General features: G+C 40.2%; 1 protein-coding gene across 1 annotated transcript in view; it reads left to right on the top strand.

Annotated features, from left to right (window-relative positions):
- The window catches only part of CFAP54 (cilia and flagella associated protein 54), a 347358-nt gene that overhangs the window by 231092 nt on the left and 97367 nt on the right, over positions 1 to 18899 (top strand). The window contains exons 51-53 of the mRNA XM_043967706.1: positions 4800 to 5004; positions 13119 to 13195; positions 17241 to 17410. Of these exons, the coding sequence (XP_043823641.1) occupies positions 4800 to 5004; positions 13119 to 13195; positions 17241 to 17410 (452 nt within the window). The remainder of the gene's footprint in view (positions 1 to 4799; positions 5005 to 13118; positions 13196 to 17240; positions 17411 to 18899) is intronic.

Genomic DNA, 18899 nt, shown 5'->3' on the forward strand with positions numbered 1-18899 from the left:
ATCTCATCAAATATCTTCCTGTTAAATTAAAACAAAATAACATTTATTGTCTAAAATGTTGACTTCCAAATTCTCTCTCTCCATCCTGCTCCTTCTCCACCCCTTGAGAAGGCAAGTGATATATCATATATCATCATTGTTATCTTCCAATATTGGGTCCAAGGAAAAGAGTTTGTTGATTTAGAAGTTTGCTACTTTTTCTGACTTACCTGTGCTTTCTCTCAAAATGCTGAGACAAAGTCAGACAGGAATAAGTCAGTCAGTCAGTCAGTCAGTCAGTCAGTTGGCCTTTATTAAAGGCCTAATATGTGCCAGGCACTGTTGTGCTAAGTGCTGGGAATAAAAAAAAAGAAGCAAAAGACAGTGCCTGTTCTCAAAGATCTTACAATCTAATGGAAGAGACATTAAGCAAATATGTACAAACAATATAGAACCTAGCTTCCTAAACTGTGGGTCGAAACCCCATATGGGGTAACTGAGTATAACTGAATGTGGGGGTCGTGAAGAATTTGGTGACAGCAAAAGGCTATGTGTACCTACTTTATATACCTATATGCCCGACGTCATGTCAAATTTTCTTGGGCAAAAAGGGGTCACGAGTGGAAAAAGTTCAAGAAGCCCTGATCTAGAGGGTAAATAGGAAATAATGAACGGAGGCAAGGCACTGGAATTAAGGGGGTGGGGTGGGGGAGGTTTCCTGTAGAAGATGGAATGTTAGCTAGGACTTGAAGGAATCCAGGGAGGTCAGTAGCTGGAGTGGAGGAGGGAGAGGTAGAGAAAATGCCCAGAGCCAGGAGAGGAAGTATCTTGTTTGGGGGAAGCCAGGTGGCACAGTGGATAAAGTACCAGCCCTGGATTCAAGAGGACCTGAGTTCAAATCTGGCATCAAACACTTGACACTAGCTGTGTGACCTTTAGCAAGTCATTTAACCCTTATTGCCCTGCCCAAAAAACAAATAAAAAATCAAGAGGCCTTTGCAAGAGCTCAATTACTCTAATGCTAGAGATTCAACCATTAGAAATTCCTGACCATCTAGCATTGTTTTTGTTTTGTTCCTGCCTTTCTCCTCTTAATTGTCATTCTAGTTCCAAGAAGACTGCTTTCCACAGGGTGGTTGGGTTTTTTTAATCTTTTGATCAAGCATTATGATTAGAGGATTCTTGAATTTCCATGAAATTTCTCTCGGAGAGCAGAAAGTTGTTTCTTGGGTCCCATTCCAGCCATTTAGTAATTCTTAATGCTGGCTAAAAGAATCAAATACATTTGGACTAAATACCTTTTGTGCCATTCTCAGTCCTTCCATCAAGATGAACAAGAAAGGATGAGCTCTATCTGTATTCAGTAATAGCAATTTCTGTATGCCACAGAAGGACCGCACTTAGCAAAGATGAGTTGTTCACATGTCTGGGAAGACATTCAGCCACAATGGGACTGTTTTATGAATATGAATAGACAGGCAGTCATGGGGAATGGAATGGGCATGCTGTTTTGCTATGGAAAATGCCCCCAAATAATGTGGGCATCTTTCTATATCATTTCAGGGTTCTGATCCCTTGAAAAAAGTTCTTTACTTTTCCTAAAGAGTTTTGAGAAGACTTTCTTTTCAGATTCATTTATGAGTGATTTCCATGTCATGTAACTTGTGCTAGAAATGGACGATTTCCTCTGAATAAAAGTAGCTTCATGAATCTCTTCTTTTATTGCTCACTTTCATTCTGAAGGCTTCATTTTCAGGTGCCTCATTTTTTTAAATTTTTTATTTTTTTGCATTAGAATGTGAAATGAATCTTGAATCCCCTGCAAGGAGTTTTCACTGAAAGGGTTGACATTAGGAGGACGTAATCACACATTTGTATTTCATTCAAGGTCCTAAGACCTCAGAAAGCTCAAGAGTATTTGTTTCCTTTCAGAAAGAAATGTCAGGTCATCTTTTCCACTTCTTCCCACTTTCTCCTGTAGGAATAATTTTATGTATAAAGGAAATGTCACTCAGATATTTTTCTTTTAATATAAAATGAGAATGGCAAAGTAATGAACTTGCTATTTAACTAATTAAAAGACTATTTTGGGGGTTGCTTAATATCCTTTAGATCATACTTTATTTCGGCACTAAAGGAAAGTGCCATTAAAGAATATTACTTGGTAATCTCCTGTTGATCCTTAAGTGTTTTTATATAATTATCATGGCTGATTACATCAAAGTTCTAAAAATAATTTTACTCCTTGCAGAAATTTAGTTTTGGACCATTGTCCAAATAGTGATTTATCAATATCGTATGATATTGTATCACATGGATGCTGGGACAAAAAACTTGGGAATCTCTTTGGGGTCTCTCTGGCTACTGGGATATGGGAGTTCAGCCTTTGGAGATGGTAAGATGGAAGACTAGAGGCCCAGGGATTGTAGAATTTTTTGTACTTCCACTTCACCTTACCCCCAATCTTATTTGAATGACTCTGAATGCCTGTTTTCCTGAGCAACAAGCCCAGTAGTTCTGATTTTCTAGCCAACAGGAATTGCTAGTTTTCAGCCAGAAGGGTAGAGACAGATGCTGTAAGTGGGCAGATTTAATTTAGTATTAGCTAGCATGCCCCCCGCCCCCGCAATGAGGTGCTGGAGAAGAATTTGGATGACCACTTGTTGAGGACATCATGGAAGGGATTCAACGTTAGCCAGGGGGCTCAGTGGATAAAGCACCGGCCCTGGATTCTTAGGAGGACCTGAGTTCAAATACAGCCTCAGACACTTGATACTTACTAGCTGTGTGACCCTGAGCAAGTCATTTAACCCTCATTGCCCTGCAAAGAAAGAAAGAAAGAAGCCTATTTTGGGGGGCAGCTAGGTGGTGCAGTGGATAGAGCACTGGCCCTGGATTCAGGAGGACCTGAGTTCAAATCTGGCCTCAGACACTTGACACTTACTAGCTGTGTGACCCTGGGCAAGTCACTTAACCCCAATTGCCTCACCAAAAATAAATAAATAAATGAATGAATGAATGAATAAATAAGTTAAATTAAATTTTTAAAAAAGAGTAGAGAGTATGAGAGTAGAGGAGAGCATTTAGTTGACTGTGACAGCCTTTAGGGTCAGGCTATGAAGGGAAAGGAACCAGGAAGATAAACAGATAGGCTGAGGGACTGAGGGACAGAGGAGCCAGAGAAGGTGAGGACCAAGTTTAGGAGGAGTAAATTGCTGGGAGGGGTAGAAGAAGGATAAGAGACTGCCTTCAAAGAAGGGAATTCCAGTGTTCTGGATCTTGGCAAGAGAGAGCAAGAGTTGTGGGGAGGCTCAGTCAAGGGATTGGTCCTTGGGTAGGGCTGAGGTTGAGCAGTAATGGAAATCAGAGAAGCTGAAGGATGAGGGGACCTCGATGTTAGGAGTGTGACGTGAATATCGAAGTCCTTGCATGTGCTGAGGCCATTGAGGAATGCGGGAGTGTCCTGGAGCTTGGCAGAGGGTAACAGCAAGGACTGTAACAGTCATATGGGAACAGGTGGGTTTTGAGTCTCAGAGGAAAAGTCCAGAAGTGGAAGTTGGGCACATCTCTTGGGGAGAGACATTGACTCATACGATCTCACTTCCCATTAGAACTGCGGCTTCTCAGTTGGAAGGGACCTCAGTGGTCATCTAACCCAACCTGAACAGGAATCTTCTCTATGCTTTTCCAGAGAAGGAGTCATCAAGTCTCTTCTTGATGACCTTCACTGATGAGGAACTCATTCCTTCTCAAATGAACCCCTTGCACTTTCGTATAATGCTAATTGTTCAGAGTGGATTCCTTATGTTGAACTGAAACTGTAACTAAGACCACTCACTCTACTCTCTGGAACCAAGCAGAGTGTCTACCCCCCACTCAAATGTGACCGAGTTCCTTGAGAGCAGGTGCCATACTGCTTTTTGTATCCCCAGTACTTAGCCTAGAGCTTGGCATATGGCAAGAACTTAGCAAATGCCTCTTCATTCATTCCTTGATTCAGGCATATATGAATGCCTACTTTCATTTATTCATCTGATCTTATCTCCCTTCCATAGGACAACCCTGGGGCAGCTCGGTGGTGCAATGGATAAAGCACTAGCCTTGGATTGAGGAGGACCTGAGTTCAAATCTGGCCTCAGACACTTGACACATACTAGCTGTGTGACCTTGGGCAAGTCACTTAACCCTTATTGCCCCACCAAAAAAAATAAATAAAAGGGATTGTTTTCATATGATAACCCTTCAAATACTTGTAGGTAGTAATCATCACTGCCCCCCCCACAATCTTTTCTCCTCCAGATGAAATACTCCTAGTTTCTTCAGCTGTAATAAATCACAAATAAAATCACATGTATTAAACCCTTTGCACACTTGAAAGCTCTCTATAAATGCTGGCTCTTCCTACTGTTAACTGCTCTTTATCATCCTAAGCCTCCATGTGGGCCTTCTTTGGGGTGTTCACTCATGTATTCAGTATTGTAAAGTGGCACGTACCATCTGCTGATGGGAGTGAGGACGAGGGTGGATTGCCTCCCCCTTGCCAATGTGTGATATCATTCTGTGGCCTATCGCTGGACTGTGCAGCCTTCACAGAGGATCAATGTAAAATCAACAAGGCATCACTTTGGTAACTACCATATTTTCAGCAAAATATGAGTTTCCCATATTCTCCTTGCAGGCCCTGAATTCTCCTAGGTGGCCAGCACAATACAAGGGAGGGGAGGAGAGTGACATTTCTTCTGTCCTCTATTCAGGGGGAAGGGAACGGATGACTTCTAAAATGATGCTTTGCTCATTCTTGTTCACAATTCCCTTTCTAGGCCCTGGAAGATTTATTAAATCGAGGTATCCCTGGATGTGTGACTCTGCTGTGCCATCCAGCTTTCATCTATAAGTTTACTTTGGTCAAGATGCGCTTTTTCATCAGTCTGGCTGAAACCATAAAGTGCCTGCCAGAAAGTGACGTGAAATCCTTCTACCAGGAGTTTCCCCAGAGAAGCAAACTCCAGGTCATGGCCAATAAAGGTAATCCCAGATGGAGAGTTGTTCCTCAATCTCTGTAGACAAAGTGTGTTTGCAGTGACTTCTGTCCCCATCCACAATGCATCATCTCTTTAGTGGACAGCAGCCTGGAGGTCAGAGACAAGTCCCTGCTTCTCCTCCTGGAAGGAAACGATGCCCCATTTTGATAACATTACAAGGGTCAGTGAGGCAGCAGGTAGAACAGGAAGGGAGTACAGCATGGAGTGGTATTAATTAAGAAGGCTGGATTTGGAGATGGGGGTGTTGGGTTCCAGTCTTAGCTCAGTCACTTATTACTGACATGATCTGGATAGGAATAAATGACCTCTAAGGTTCATTCTAGGTCTAAACTATAATAATAATAATAATAACAATAATAATTGTATAGTGCCTGCTGTGTGATGAGTATTGTGCTGAGGGCATTGCAAATATTATCTCATTTGATCGTTATGACAACTCTGGATGGTAGGTGCTATATTAGTATTCCCATTTGACAGTTGAGGAAACTGAGGCAGGTGGAGATTTTTTTTTTTTTTAGTGACTTGCCCAGCGTTAGATAATTGGAATGACTAGCAAGTGGGGGCAGCTAGGTGGCGCAGTGGATAGAGCACCGGCCCTGGAGTCAGGAGTACCTGAGTTCAAATCCGGCCTCAGACACTTAACACTTACTAGCTGTGTGACCCTGGGCAAGTCACTTAACCCCAATTGCCTCACACACACAAAAGAATGACTAGCAGGCATTCAAAGCCAAATTTGAAATTTGAATGCAAGTCTTCCCGACTCTAGGCCAGGGCACCACCTAAGTGCCCCAGTGATGTTTAGGAAATGATTTCTAAACCTCCAAATACAGCCTACAGTAGATGATAAAACTGAAGGTGAGGCTGAGATCAGCTTGGCCCAGGCTTCACCATAACCTAACAGGAGACTTGTATTAGCATTTCTATACAATTGTGCACACAGGATTGGTGACACATACTTTGTATCCATGTGAGTAAAATTATATTTCTAAAAGGATATATATATATATATATATATATATATATATATATATATATATATATATATATATATATATATATATCTTTCCCTCCTGGGAGGATGTGACCCATATGAATACTTAATGATAGATGGTTTGGGGAAGGTGGAGTCACAGAGCTTAACACTGTGGGCTCTCAGGGAACTTGTTTTCAGTTGACTTGCATTTGTTTAAGTATAGCAACCTTTCACGAATTCACACATGGCTAGTTTAGAGTCTTTAATTTTCTAAATTAGAATTTGGCCAGGGGTTGGATTGAAGTTGACTCTGGCACTGTCTGCAGGTTCAACATCCACAACCTAAGGTTCATGGTACCTTTCCATCTGACTCACCTCTAAACCCAAACCTCGTCTAAGGGTGGTTTCTCTCTTTTTGTTAGAATGAAGACTTCTGGGGAGCTGGGACTGTCTTGCTTTACAATTTGTAACCTCAATGCTTAGTATTAATAAATGCCTCCCTTCTCTTTCACCTTTTCCTTTCTCCTTTCCCCTTTCTTCCTTCCTTTCCTTCCTTCCTTTCCTTCTCCCCTATCCCTTTTTATTTCCTCTCCTTTGCCTTGCCCTGTGTGCTTTCCTCCCTCCCTCTCTCCTTTCTCCCTTCTTGGTTTCTTTCCTTCCTTCCTTCCTTCCTCTCTCCTTCCCATCAGTGAAGAAGAGAACTACAAAGGAGATAAAAACCATAATTGTCCAATAGGACTCTGATCTTATCAGTGCAGAAACTCCCACATTGCATTCTGTACTGCAGCCACATCTTATTATTAATAAGCTTCTCTTATTCTCTTCCTTCATCTAAGAGCTTTAACATCATCTGGGCACACATGCTGCCCTATTGACCACATCCATCTGTTGCCCTCACCCTTGCTTTATGACTGGCACATCTCCTTGTCCAATCACACATCTATCTCCTTTTGTCAAAGCAGATGATAGGCTACAGGCTAATTGTCACATTGTGTATCTTTGCCCTGACTTTTGGGTCCTATGCAGTTTTGATTTCTTGGGGTTGTGGGATGCCCTTTGGTGGGAAGTCTGCTCATCAGCAATAAATAGTAAGAGGTAGCATGTAGATCGTGCTTGAAGATACACAGTGTGTCATTTCACCTTCCCATTATTCCTGTAAGGTAGGTATCACTGTTATTCCCACTTTGCAGATGCAGACACTGAGGCTTTGAAAGGTAAAGGGACTCGTTTAGGTGAAGGACAGAGCTAGTCAGTGTCAGAGGTAAGATTCAAACCCAGGTCTGAGCTTGGATCCTTATGCGAAATTTTTTTCTACCACATCCCGTGTAAGTCAACATATATCTTGATGGTTGTTCAACTAGGACAATGAGTTGAGTAGAACATGGATGACAAGAAGAAAGGAGGATCAGTAGCATTTGGGAAACTAATGCACTTTCAGTGATTCCAAGGTCAGTAGAGAAAACAAAGTAACAAGAGAATATTTTCAGCCAATTGAAGAAGAAAGTTTTTTGAACCTTCTGGATACTTTGGAACTACCTGTCTATTTAAAATTGATACGATAATTTTGAAATATTCTTATCCATTCCTTAATAAAGTCTAAGTAACATTTTATTATCTTATACTTAGTACATGATTGAAAGTAATAAAACTGTGCTTCTTTTCAAATATTCCATAATTTAGACTTTTCACCAAGTCAGATTGGCCAATTAGTCCAAATTAGCGAGTTTTTGCTATAATTTAGTGACTATTAGCTGGTTTCCATTTATTGAACTTTGTAAAATCTCTGTAGCAATCAGCAACTATTTTTAGTTCATACTAAAAATGCAAATTTGTGTCTAAAGTAGAAAATTCCCTTACACATTGCACTTTAATTATAAAGGAGGGTGGGGGATAAGCTGTTTTAAAATGAAATTATTTAAACAGAAGGTACAATATGAAAAGATTTCCTATGAAGGCATATCTATTAATATCTTGTAAACTAATGCTGTTTCTTTTTTTTCTGATAGTGTTCCGATAATACTTAACATGTTATATAAGCAGGGCAGCTAGGTGGTTCAGTAGATAGAGCAACAGCCCTGGATTCAGGAGGACCTGAGTTCAAATCCAGCCTCAGACACTTAACAATTACTAGCTGTGTGACCCTGGGCAAGTCACTTAACCCCAATTGCCTCACCAAAAAAACAACATATTATATAAGCACAATAATGCTTAGCATGTTATATAAGCAAACCCTGGTGTGATGTTGCCCATGTGTGGAGCTTTCTATGGAACTAACTCCCCACCACAACACTGTTTTATCTAATATTATATCTTCATTGAGCAAATTAATGTCATTAGGAGGAGTATGCCTGTATTTCACGATTAGAGATAAATGTCATGAGTGTTATTTTGGGTAAAAGTGAACAAGGAGATAATAATTGGAGATCCTAATGCTTGGTTAGCAAGGTATCCATATCTCAGGTTGACTTCCCCCCATAAAACCAAAAAGCTGGGAGAGTCAGGGGGTCAAAGACAGCCAGTATTAGCCAAGAGATGCTTGAACAGAAGGGCTCAGGGGAGAGACAAGGGATCCTAGGGTAGATTGATAGCAAGCTCCCCTTGCTGGGTCCTGCTGTCGAGTCTATTCCCCTTTTCCCCTAAATGATGACCTCCAATGAGAAGTCATTGGAGAACCCTGACAGTCACAGGATAGCAGAGGAAAAAAAAAAGTCCTGACTATGTGAGCTTCAGTCTAGGAGAGTTACTGAGTCTGTGTCCTGGAAGGATCAAAGACCCATGTCGAGCGTTTATGCTTCCTTACCTAACAGCCACCCTTCTTGGATGCTAACTGACATCATGTGGAAACTCCATTGCTTTATCTATACTATTTTGCCTGCTCATAGCAGGTACAGGGTATACAGGGAAAGAGAAACACTAAGGCAGGTAGGTGGCACGTTGGACTGGGAATCACAGGACTTGAGTTTGAATCCAGCCTCAGTCAGCCAATAAGCATGTACTGAGTGCCTACTATGTGTCAGGTACTGTTCTAAGTGTTAGAGATACAAAGAAAGGCAGAAGGGGCAGCTAGGTGGCTCAGTGGATAGAGCACTGGCCCTGGAGTCAGGAGGACCTGAGTTCAAATCCGGCCTCAGACACTTGACACCTACTAGCTGTGTGACCCTGGGCAAGTCACTTAACCCCAATTGCCTCACTAAAAAAACAAAACACACACACACACACACACACACACACACACACACACACACACACACAAAGAAAGGCAGAAGACTGAACCCGCCCTCAATGAACTTACAGTCTAATGGAAGAGACAACATGCAGACAGCTATGCACAAACAAGCTATATACTGAATAAAAAGGAAATACTCAACAGAGGGAAAGCAGTGCAATTAGGAGGGGTCAGGAAAGGCTTCCTCTAGAAGGTGGGATTTTAACTGGGACCTGAAGGGAACCAGGAAGAAGAGAATGTTCTGGACATGGAGGACACCAGAGAAAGTGCCCAGACCCAAGAGAAGCGGAGAATCTGCTTCATGGGATAATAAGGAAGACAGTGTCACAGGAGTGGAGAATGTGTTTCAGTGTCTAACTTGTAAGTACACTAGAAAGGTGGCAGCAGCAGTGGTAGTGAGGGAGGGTTATAAGGGCTTTGATCATCAAACAGAAGATTTTATATTTGATCATAGAGTTGATGGGGAGCAACTGGAATTGACTGAGTAGGAAAGTGACATGGTTGGACCTGCATTTTAGGAAATTCACTTTGATGATTGAGTGGAAGATGGGCTGGAAAGGAGAGAGACTTAAAGCCAGCAGACCTAGCAGCAGACTGGTCTCTGAGCAGCCTCAGACACTTACTAGCTCTATGACCCTGGTCAAGGATCACTTAACAGGTTTCTGTCTCAGTTTCCTCCTCTGCAAAATGGGGACACAAATAGTACCTACCTCCTAGAATAGTTGTGAGAGAATATTTATCAAAGCACTCTATAAATATAAGCTGCTACTAAATATTCCTCCTCCTCCTCCTCCTACTAATTATTACTACTACCACTACTACTATTATTAACACCCATATCACTACTACAAATTACTACTACTACCACCACCACCATGGCTACTACTATTATTAACTACTAATGTTACTACTAACTGCTACTGTTACTGCTGTTAACTACTACTACTGTTATTATTGTACTTTAGAGAAACAACATATACAAAGAGAAGTCAATACATAATATATACATGTACATGTACATGTACATAAACATATACATACACATGTACTTACACACACACACACACACAGAGTAAATTTTAATTGAACCTTCTAAATTTCGGCATCCGGGGTCAAAGCCCCAGTCACCTCACCCTAGGTTATTACCTAATGGCAGGTGGATATGACCTTACCAAGCCCTTAAATAGCCTAGAAAACGTAGTCCTGGTTGTGTGTTTATGGACAAGTCTGTGTTTCCAGTTGGTAATCATGCCAGATAATTATAGATGTCCTGACTGTCTGAAACAGATGTTGTATCAATTAAAGACATAAGGGCAGATTACCTAATTAGTTAATGAGGCACATAAATAGACACAAAGGGAGTAGACATCATGGAGATTAGGCAGAGTTTTGGACCCCCATGTCCTGAGAAACCTTGGTGGAGATCTGGCTCCTGACACTTAACTGACTATCTGACCATTGGCAGGTCATTGAGCTTATGAGCCTCAGTTTCCTCTTCTGCAAAATGAGGATAAAGATACCTAAAGTAGCCTCCTTGGAAAGCCATCAAAGATTTCACAAATCTTAGAAGTACTATCTACATTTCACCTCTTAGCTCTAGTGCTTAAACTATTTCCATGGGGCAATGCAACATGGTGTAAAAGGCAGATTTGGAATCGGGTAGAGAAGTTCAAATCCTTCCTCCAGTCCTTACCCAGCTTTGTGGCCATGACAAGTGACTTTCTCCTGCTTTGCTCAGTTACCTCACCAGTCAGGCAGGGATGATAGTACTTTAATAAACCACCTGTGTCTGAGGGCTGTCCTAAGGAACATGCTTTGAAGACTTTAAGGGACCTTTATATAAAGGTGGGTTCTTTAAGGCATCTTTGGTAAATGCACCATTCTTTCTGACTTTCCAGTGTTCTTTGATACACAGAAGCAGTAAGTGAATAAATGGCACCCCAAGTGCCTGAATTAGATTTTAAAGGTCTTTTCCAACCACATGTCTACTCTATTCTGTTTAGGTAGAGGGGATTCCTTCCTGGGAATTCTCTATACAAATGAAAGCAGATGACCAGGTGAAAAATAACAGTAACAATAATAGTGGCCACATTAAAAGCTTGTTGTGAGGATCCACTGAGAAAATCTACATAAAGAACTTTGTAGACCTTGGCATGCTTTATAAATGTTAGCTATTAAATAAAATTAAAACTCTTTTGCTTAACATTTGAAGCCCTCCAAAAATTGGCACTATCTTTCCTTTTCACTTTTTATTGCTTTTTATTCCCCTTCAAACACATTTTGTTCCAGTCAAACTGGCACTACCCTATGACTTGAAATGCGATCTTTGTTTTTGCAAGTTCAACTTTTGCAAAAGTCATTGCCTGTTTATGAAATGTTCTCCCAATTCCTGTTTGTCTAATGAATCCTTTAAAGTTTACTCATATGCTAACTGCATTCATGACTCATGAAACTTTTCCTAATTCTCCTTATTATTAATATTATTTTCTCTAAAAATTCACATAATACTCTGTTTTGTATATCTCTAATGTAATTTTGTATTATGGTATGTGTTTTTGTAGATTGCAAACTCCCAGAGGACAGAGACCATGACTAGTATCTTCCTAGCATCTATCACAATGCTTGTACAATGGACACTTGTTAAATATTTGCTACTGAAATGAATTAGTACAAATTTTGTACAATTTATACTTCTATTCTGCCAGGGACACAGAGTGCCCCAAATAAACAGTGATTTTGGAGTAAAAGATAGACAGACAGACAGACAGACAGACAGACAGACAGACAGATAGATAGATAGATAGATAGATAGATAGATAGATAGATAGATAGATAGATAGATAGATAGATAGATGGATAGATGGATAGATGGATGGATGAACAGACAGATAGATAAATGTTAGCTATTATTATCATACCTATATGTGCATATATTATCTCCCTGATGGAATTGAAGATCTCTGAAGGCAGGGAGTGTTTCACTTCTGTCTTGGCATCCCTGGTGCCTAACACAGTGCCTGGCACATTCTTCTTGTTCTTTTTCCTCTTCCTTCTCTTCTTCCTACCCCTCCTTTCTTCCTTCTTCCTCCTCCTTGCACTGGACAGAGCACTAGGCCTAGAGTCAGAAAGACTCATCTTCCTGAGTTCAAATGTGGCCTCTGACACTTACTAGTTGTGTGACCCTGGGCAAGTCATTTAACCCTGTCTATCTCAGTTTCTTCATCTGTCAAATGAGCTGGAAAAGGAAATGGCAAACCACAGTGGTATCTTTTCCAAGAAGACCCCAAATGGGGTCACAAAGAGTTGGACGTGACTAAAATAATTGAACAGCAACAACAATATTTATCATTATGATTGTTATTATTTTTGTTGTGAGACTTGAACTCATAATATGTGAACATGGAGTTTATGTGAGATAAGTTGATATTTAGCTTTAGAACAGAGGTTCTCAACTTTGTTTGTGTCATGGATCCTTTTGACAGGCTAACTAGTCCTCAGGATAATGTTTTTAAATGCATAAAATACATAGGATTAGGGGCAGCTAGGTGGCTCAGTGGATAGAGCACCAGCCCTGGAGTCAGGAAGACATGAGTTCAAATCCGGCCTCAGACACTTGACACTTACTAGCTGTGTGACCCTGGGCAAGTCACTTAACCCCAATTTCCTCACCAAAAAAAAAAAATAATAAAATACATAGAATTACAAAAGCAACCAATTTTATTGAAATACAGTAATGTAAATATTAAAACATACAAGTTCACAGATTCCCCTCCCTCAAGCTAAGGATGCATGTGTTGTAGGACATGTGTTGTTATCATTGTGATCATTTGAATTGTTCCATTGGTTGAAATGTTGAACATTGTGTTTTACTTTTCAAAATCTCATGTGTCCCCAAAAGAACAAGTAAAGGATGAACCTACAACAACTATTATTCTGACCAAGACCAAAGAGGAGCTGACTCCAAGTCAACTAAAGGTAATTTTAACATTTCATTTATCACAGGATGCATAGTTATTCAGTCTTTGTACCTTTGGCCATACCCACTTTTAGGAATGTGCTACCATGTACAGAATGATATTGTGTCTGAATCTGACTTTGAAGAGACAGAGGTGGGAGTTCATTTTTAAAAATAATTATACTTGGGGCAGCTAGGTGGTGCAGTGGTTAGAGCACCGGCCCTGGAGTCAGGAGTACCTGAGTTCAGATCCGGCCTCAGACACTTAACACACACTTACTAGCTGTGTGACCCTGGGCAAGTCACTTAACCCCAATTGCCTCACTAAAAAAGAAAAAAAAACTAAAAATAATTATACTTCATTTATTTTAACATTAATTATTTAAAAGAATTTTGAGTTCCTAATTCTCCCCCTTCCTCTAGTACCTCATCCAGCCATTGGGAAGGCAAGCAATATGATATCAATTATATATGTAAAGTCAAGCAAAACATTTTTATATGTTGTAAAAGAAAAAAGCAAGGAAAATAAAGTTAAGTGAAAAAATATGCTTCACTCTGCACTCAGTTTATCAATTCTCTCTCTGGAGGTGGACAGCATTTTTTTATCATGTGTCCTTTTGAATTTTCTTGGATCATTGACTTTATAAGAATAGCTTAATCTTTCACAGTTGGTCATTGTTACAAAATCACTGTTCCTGTGTATAATGATCTGCTTCTGCTCACTTCAGTCTGTATCAGTTCATATAAGTCTTCTCAGTTTTTTTTCTTAAACCATTCTCCTTGTCATTTCTCATAGCACAGTAGTATTCCATCATAATCTTATAACACAACTTGTTCAGCCATTCCCCAATTAATGGACATTCCTTCAATTTCTAATCTTTGCTACCACAAAAAAGTGCTGCTAGAAATATTTTTGTACATATGGGTCCTCTTCCTTTTCCTTTGATCTCTTTGAGATATTGACCTAGTAAGTGGTATTACTGGGTCAAAGAATATGCACAGTTTATAGCCCTTTGGGCATACTTCCAAATTGTTCTCCAGAATGATTGGACCACTTCACATCTCCACTAACCGTGCTTTAGTGTCCCAATTTTCCCAAATCCCCTTCAACATTTGTCATTTTCCTTTTCTGTCATGTTAGCCAACATGATGGATGTGAGTTTGGTATCTCAGAGTTGTTTTAATGTACATTCCACTACTCAATAGTGATTTAGTATATTTTTTCATATGATCATTGATAGTATTGATTTCCTCTTCTGAAAATTGCCTGTTCATATCCTTTGATGATTTATCAATTGGGGAATGACTCTTATTTTTATAAATTTGGCTCAGCTTCCTATATATTTGAAGAATGGGGCCTTTATCAAAGAAACTTGCTGTAAAAAATTTTTTTCCCAGTTTGCTGTTTTCCTTCTAATTTTAGATGGATTGGTTTTTTGTAAAATCTTTGATTTCATGTAATCACAATTATCCATTTTACTCCCCCTGATCTTCTCTGTATCTTGTTTGGTCATAAACTCTTCCATTATTCAGAGGTCTGACAGGTCGATTTTCCAGTCCTCCCCTAATTTACTGATATCATTCCTTCTGTCTAAATCATTTATCCATTTTGACTTTATCTTGGCATATGTCCAGTTTCTGCCAAAGTGCTTTCCAATTTTCCCAGCAATTTTTGTCAAATAATAAGTTGTTGCTCCCAAAGCTTGGATCTTTAGGTTTATCAAACACTAGATTACTATGGTCATTTACCACTGTGCATTGTGTACTCAATCTGTTCCACTGATATATCACTCTATTTCTTATCCAGTACCAGATTGTTTTCATGATTACTACTTGGTAATGCAGTTTGAAATCTGGTACTGCTATGCTGCCTTCCTTCACATTTTTTTTCACTGATTCCTTTGATATTCTTGACCTTTTGTTCTTCCAGATTAATTTTATTGGTAATTTTTTTTCTATCTCTATAATTCTTTGGTAGTTTGATTGGTATGGCACTGAACAGGTAAGTTAATTTAGGTGGAATTGTCATTCTTATTATATTGGCCCTGATACCTATGGGCAATTAATATTTCTCTAGATTATTTAGATCTGTCTTAATTTGTGTGAAAAATGTTTTTACATATGTTCATATAGTTCCTAGATTTGTCTTGGTAGGTATAGTCCAAAGTATTTCATACTGTCTGTAGTTATTTTATTTTATTTTATTTTCTCTCTTGTTTATTTTATAAAATAAGTAATTTATTTTTTAAATAATAATAAACATTGTAAAGCTTTGAGTTCCAAATTCTATTCCTCCTTGCCTTCCTCCCATCCCGTTCCCTGGGGTGGTAAGCAATCAGATATAGGTTATACATGTACAATTATGCAAAACACTGCCTTATTAGTAATTTTGTATAAGAAAACTTGAATAAAAGAAAAAAAAGAAAGAAAGTGAGAAATAGCATGCTTTAGTCTGTGTTCAATTGATACCAGGTCTTTTCTTGAAGGTGGATAGTATGCTTCACCATTGGTCCTTTGGATTTGTCTTGGATCATTGTATTGCTGAGAATAGTTAAGTCATTCACAATTTTTCATCAGACAATATTGCTGTCACTTTGCATAACATTCTCCTGGTTCTGCTCACTTCACTATATGTCAGGTCATACAAATTTTTCCAGACCTTTTTGAAATCATCGTTTGTCATTTCTTGTAGCATAATAATATTCCATCACCATTATATACCACAGCTTGTTTAGCCATTCCCCAATGAGCATTGCTTTGATTTCCAATCCTTAGCCAACACAAAAAGAGCTGCTATAAATATTTTTGTTTGGGGCGGGGGGGGGGGGTATGTCTTTGGGATACAAACCTAGCAGTGGTATTTCTGGATCAAAGGGTAGGCACAGTTTTATAGCCCTTTGGGCATAGTTCCAAATTGCTCTCCAGAATGATAGGATATGGGGGCAGCTAGGTGGCACAGTGGATAAAGCGCTGGCCTTGGATTCAGGAGGACCTGAGTTGAAATCCAGCCTCAGACACTTGACACTTACTAGCTGTGTGACCCTAGGCAAGTCACTTAACTCTCATTGCCCTCCCCCCCCCCCAAAAGCTAAAAAATCAGAATGATTGGATGTGTTCACAACTCCATCAACAGTGGATTAGGATCCCAGTTTTCCCACATCCCCTTCAACATCCAATATTTTCCTTTTTTGTATTGTGTGCAGTTATTTTAAATGGAATTTCTCTTTCTATCTCTTCCTGCTGGGTTATGGGGGGCTTATTCTTTCCTAAATAAAAGACATAGAGGAAAGACCAAGAGTGTCTATCCATGGCTTTCCAGCATTACCAAGGCACTGGAGAAGATTTGTTTTATTACGATTATGTTTCATTCCTAAATTCTCATCTGCTGAGCAAAAAAGAAAAAATAGCTCCTCAGGATTTTGCTCCCTAGAGTCCTCTTTGTATCTTTTTTTTCCTTTATTGCTGCCAATATGGCAGCAGAACCCCTGTTTCTTTGTTGGATAATCTGGTATTTCATTACACTTATTAAGGAGCCTATCTTCCCTTCCAACACTGATACCATCTTTTGTCATTTTTGCCAGTTGGCTGGTTTTAGGTAAAACTTTGGAGCAGACCAGTTTCACTCCTAGAATCCTATATTTAAGGGGAAGTATGCAGGGAACAGATTCATAATGAAAACAGTGAATTGAATTCATTTTGATTTTGTTGAATGTTAGGCTAACAGAAACAACTTGTCCTTATTTGAATAATCGTGGAATTTAGATATTGGTGCATGTTCTTTCCAAAGTCCTTGGCTTTGTCAGAAACTGATTTGATTTGATTAGTGGAAATGACATTGACGAAGAAAGGCTTTACCATCTGTTTCGCCACTGTGCCCTAAGGACCAGTAGACCTTTTCCTCTGCTGGGCAGCTCAAGCCTTCCATGTTGGTTGTTTCCCCTATTTGCATGTGAGCTCCTGGTGGGTAGGCAGTGGTTGACTTTTCTATTTGTATCCCCTGTCTTTACAGTGGCACAGGATGAGTGTTTAAATGCTTTTTCTTCCCCCTTTCCTTTGGTTCTTAAGGGGGTTTTACTGACAGAAGCTGAAGATAAGCTTCTCACGCTAATAGAAAATGCAGAATCAGTCATCCGCAAGAGGATAATTCGCTTTAACCCGGTGGAATTAGAGATTATGATTGAGGTCAAGCTACAGCTGGCTGCTATCGCACTGCAGAGACAACAAGCACCATTCAGGTAAGCGCCCCCTGAACAACATGGCAGTTGCTTTGTTTTAGCAGTGTTCTGCAAACTTTTTTTGGTATCTGCTAAGTGCTAGCACTGAGAATACAAGGCAGAAGTACAGCAGCCTCTGATCTTGAAGAGGTTACATCCAACAGGGGTGATGTAGCAGGTACACAGGCAAGCTAATCAAAGCAATTAGAGAAGGGAGAGAGAATGAATGATTGAGGCGATCTGGGAGGCTTCACACAGAAGGCGTAACCTGATATGGTACTGATATGAACAGAGAGTACATGCCCAGGCTCAGGTGATGGCCTGTACAAAGGTATGGTGGTGTAAGAGTTGGAATATCAAGTTCAGGGAATATGGGAAAGGGAATAATGTGAACTATAGCTGAAAAGATATATTGGAGTCTGGGCATGTGAAGCCTTTAATGCTAGGCTGAGGTGGTCATGGTGGGTTTGGGATGTTTTTGAATCCTAGAGATAATAGGGTGCCATTGAAAGCTTTGGAATAGAGAAGTGATGTGTTGTTTGGACCATGATGGGGGGGGGAGGGTGTGATGTCATGACTTGCAGTGAATTGGATTTAACTCAGGGAGGGCTGTGCAAAGTCACCAGCCTCACACTCTCCTCCAGAGCCAGCTGGGTCCAGTGCCAAGACATCATGACTGGAGATGGCCTTGGATATTTAAGGCAACTAGGGCTAAGTAACTTGCCATGGGTAAAACATCTAGTAAGTTTCTGATGCTGGATTTGAACTCGGGTCCTCCTGACTCCAGGGCCAGTGCTTTATCCACTGTGCCCCCTGGCTGCCCATGTACGTTGGAAGGAGGAGAGGCTAGCAGCAGGGAAATCAGTGAGAACCCTATTATCATCGTCCAGGTGACAGGTGATTGGTGATTAAGATCAGAAGCAGGATGGGGCCCTGTGAGTGGAGGAAGGGGGCCAGATCAAAGAGATTTTTGTGGAGGTAGAATCAACCAGACACATCAGCCATTTGGCTATGAGCAGCAAAAACGAGGAAAGGATCAAAGCTGACAAAGAAGTTATAGACTGTTTTGTCTGGGAGGGTTTGATAGAGTGCCCTCAAGGGAAATAGGGAAGTGAGGAGGAAAGATAATGAGTTCTTTTGTTGACATGTTGAATTGGAGATGCCAACGGAAGATCCAGGGAGAGATGTCAGTGAAGCAGCTGGCGATTAAGGGCAGGAATTTCAGAGAAAGGGGAGTAGGATATACAGATCTGATCATCCTCTGTGTAGGTCCTGGAAATGGAGCCACTGTTATTAAAGAAATGGTTAAGGAAGCAGAGTGGCGACCATCAAGAGATGTCATGCCACGGTGCCCGTATTCCTTTGATGACAGAGCTACTGAAGCTTCACATCAAGGGAATGCTATAGATTGTAGCCAAGCACTTCAGAAATTTTTTCAATCAATTGATAAACATTTATTAAGCACTTATTTTATGCCAGGTCCTGTACTAAGCATTCAGGACACAAAAAA

The sequence above is a fragment of the Dromiciops gliroides genome, chromosome 5, assembly GCF_019393635.1.
Source record: "Dromiciops gliroides isolate mDroGli1 chromosome 5, mDroGli1.pri, whole genome shotgun sequence".
Lineage (NCBI taxonomy): Eukaryota > Metazoa > Chordata > Mammalia > Microbiotheria > Microbiotheriidae > Dromiciops > Dromiciops gliroides.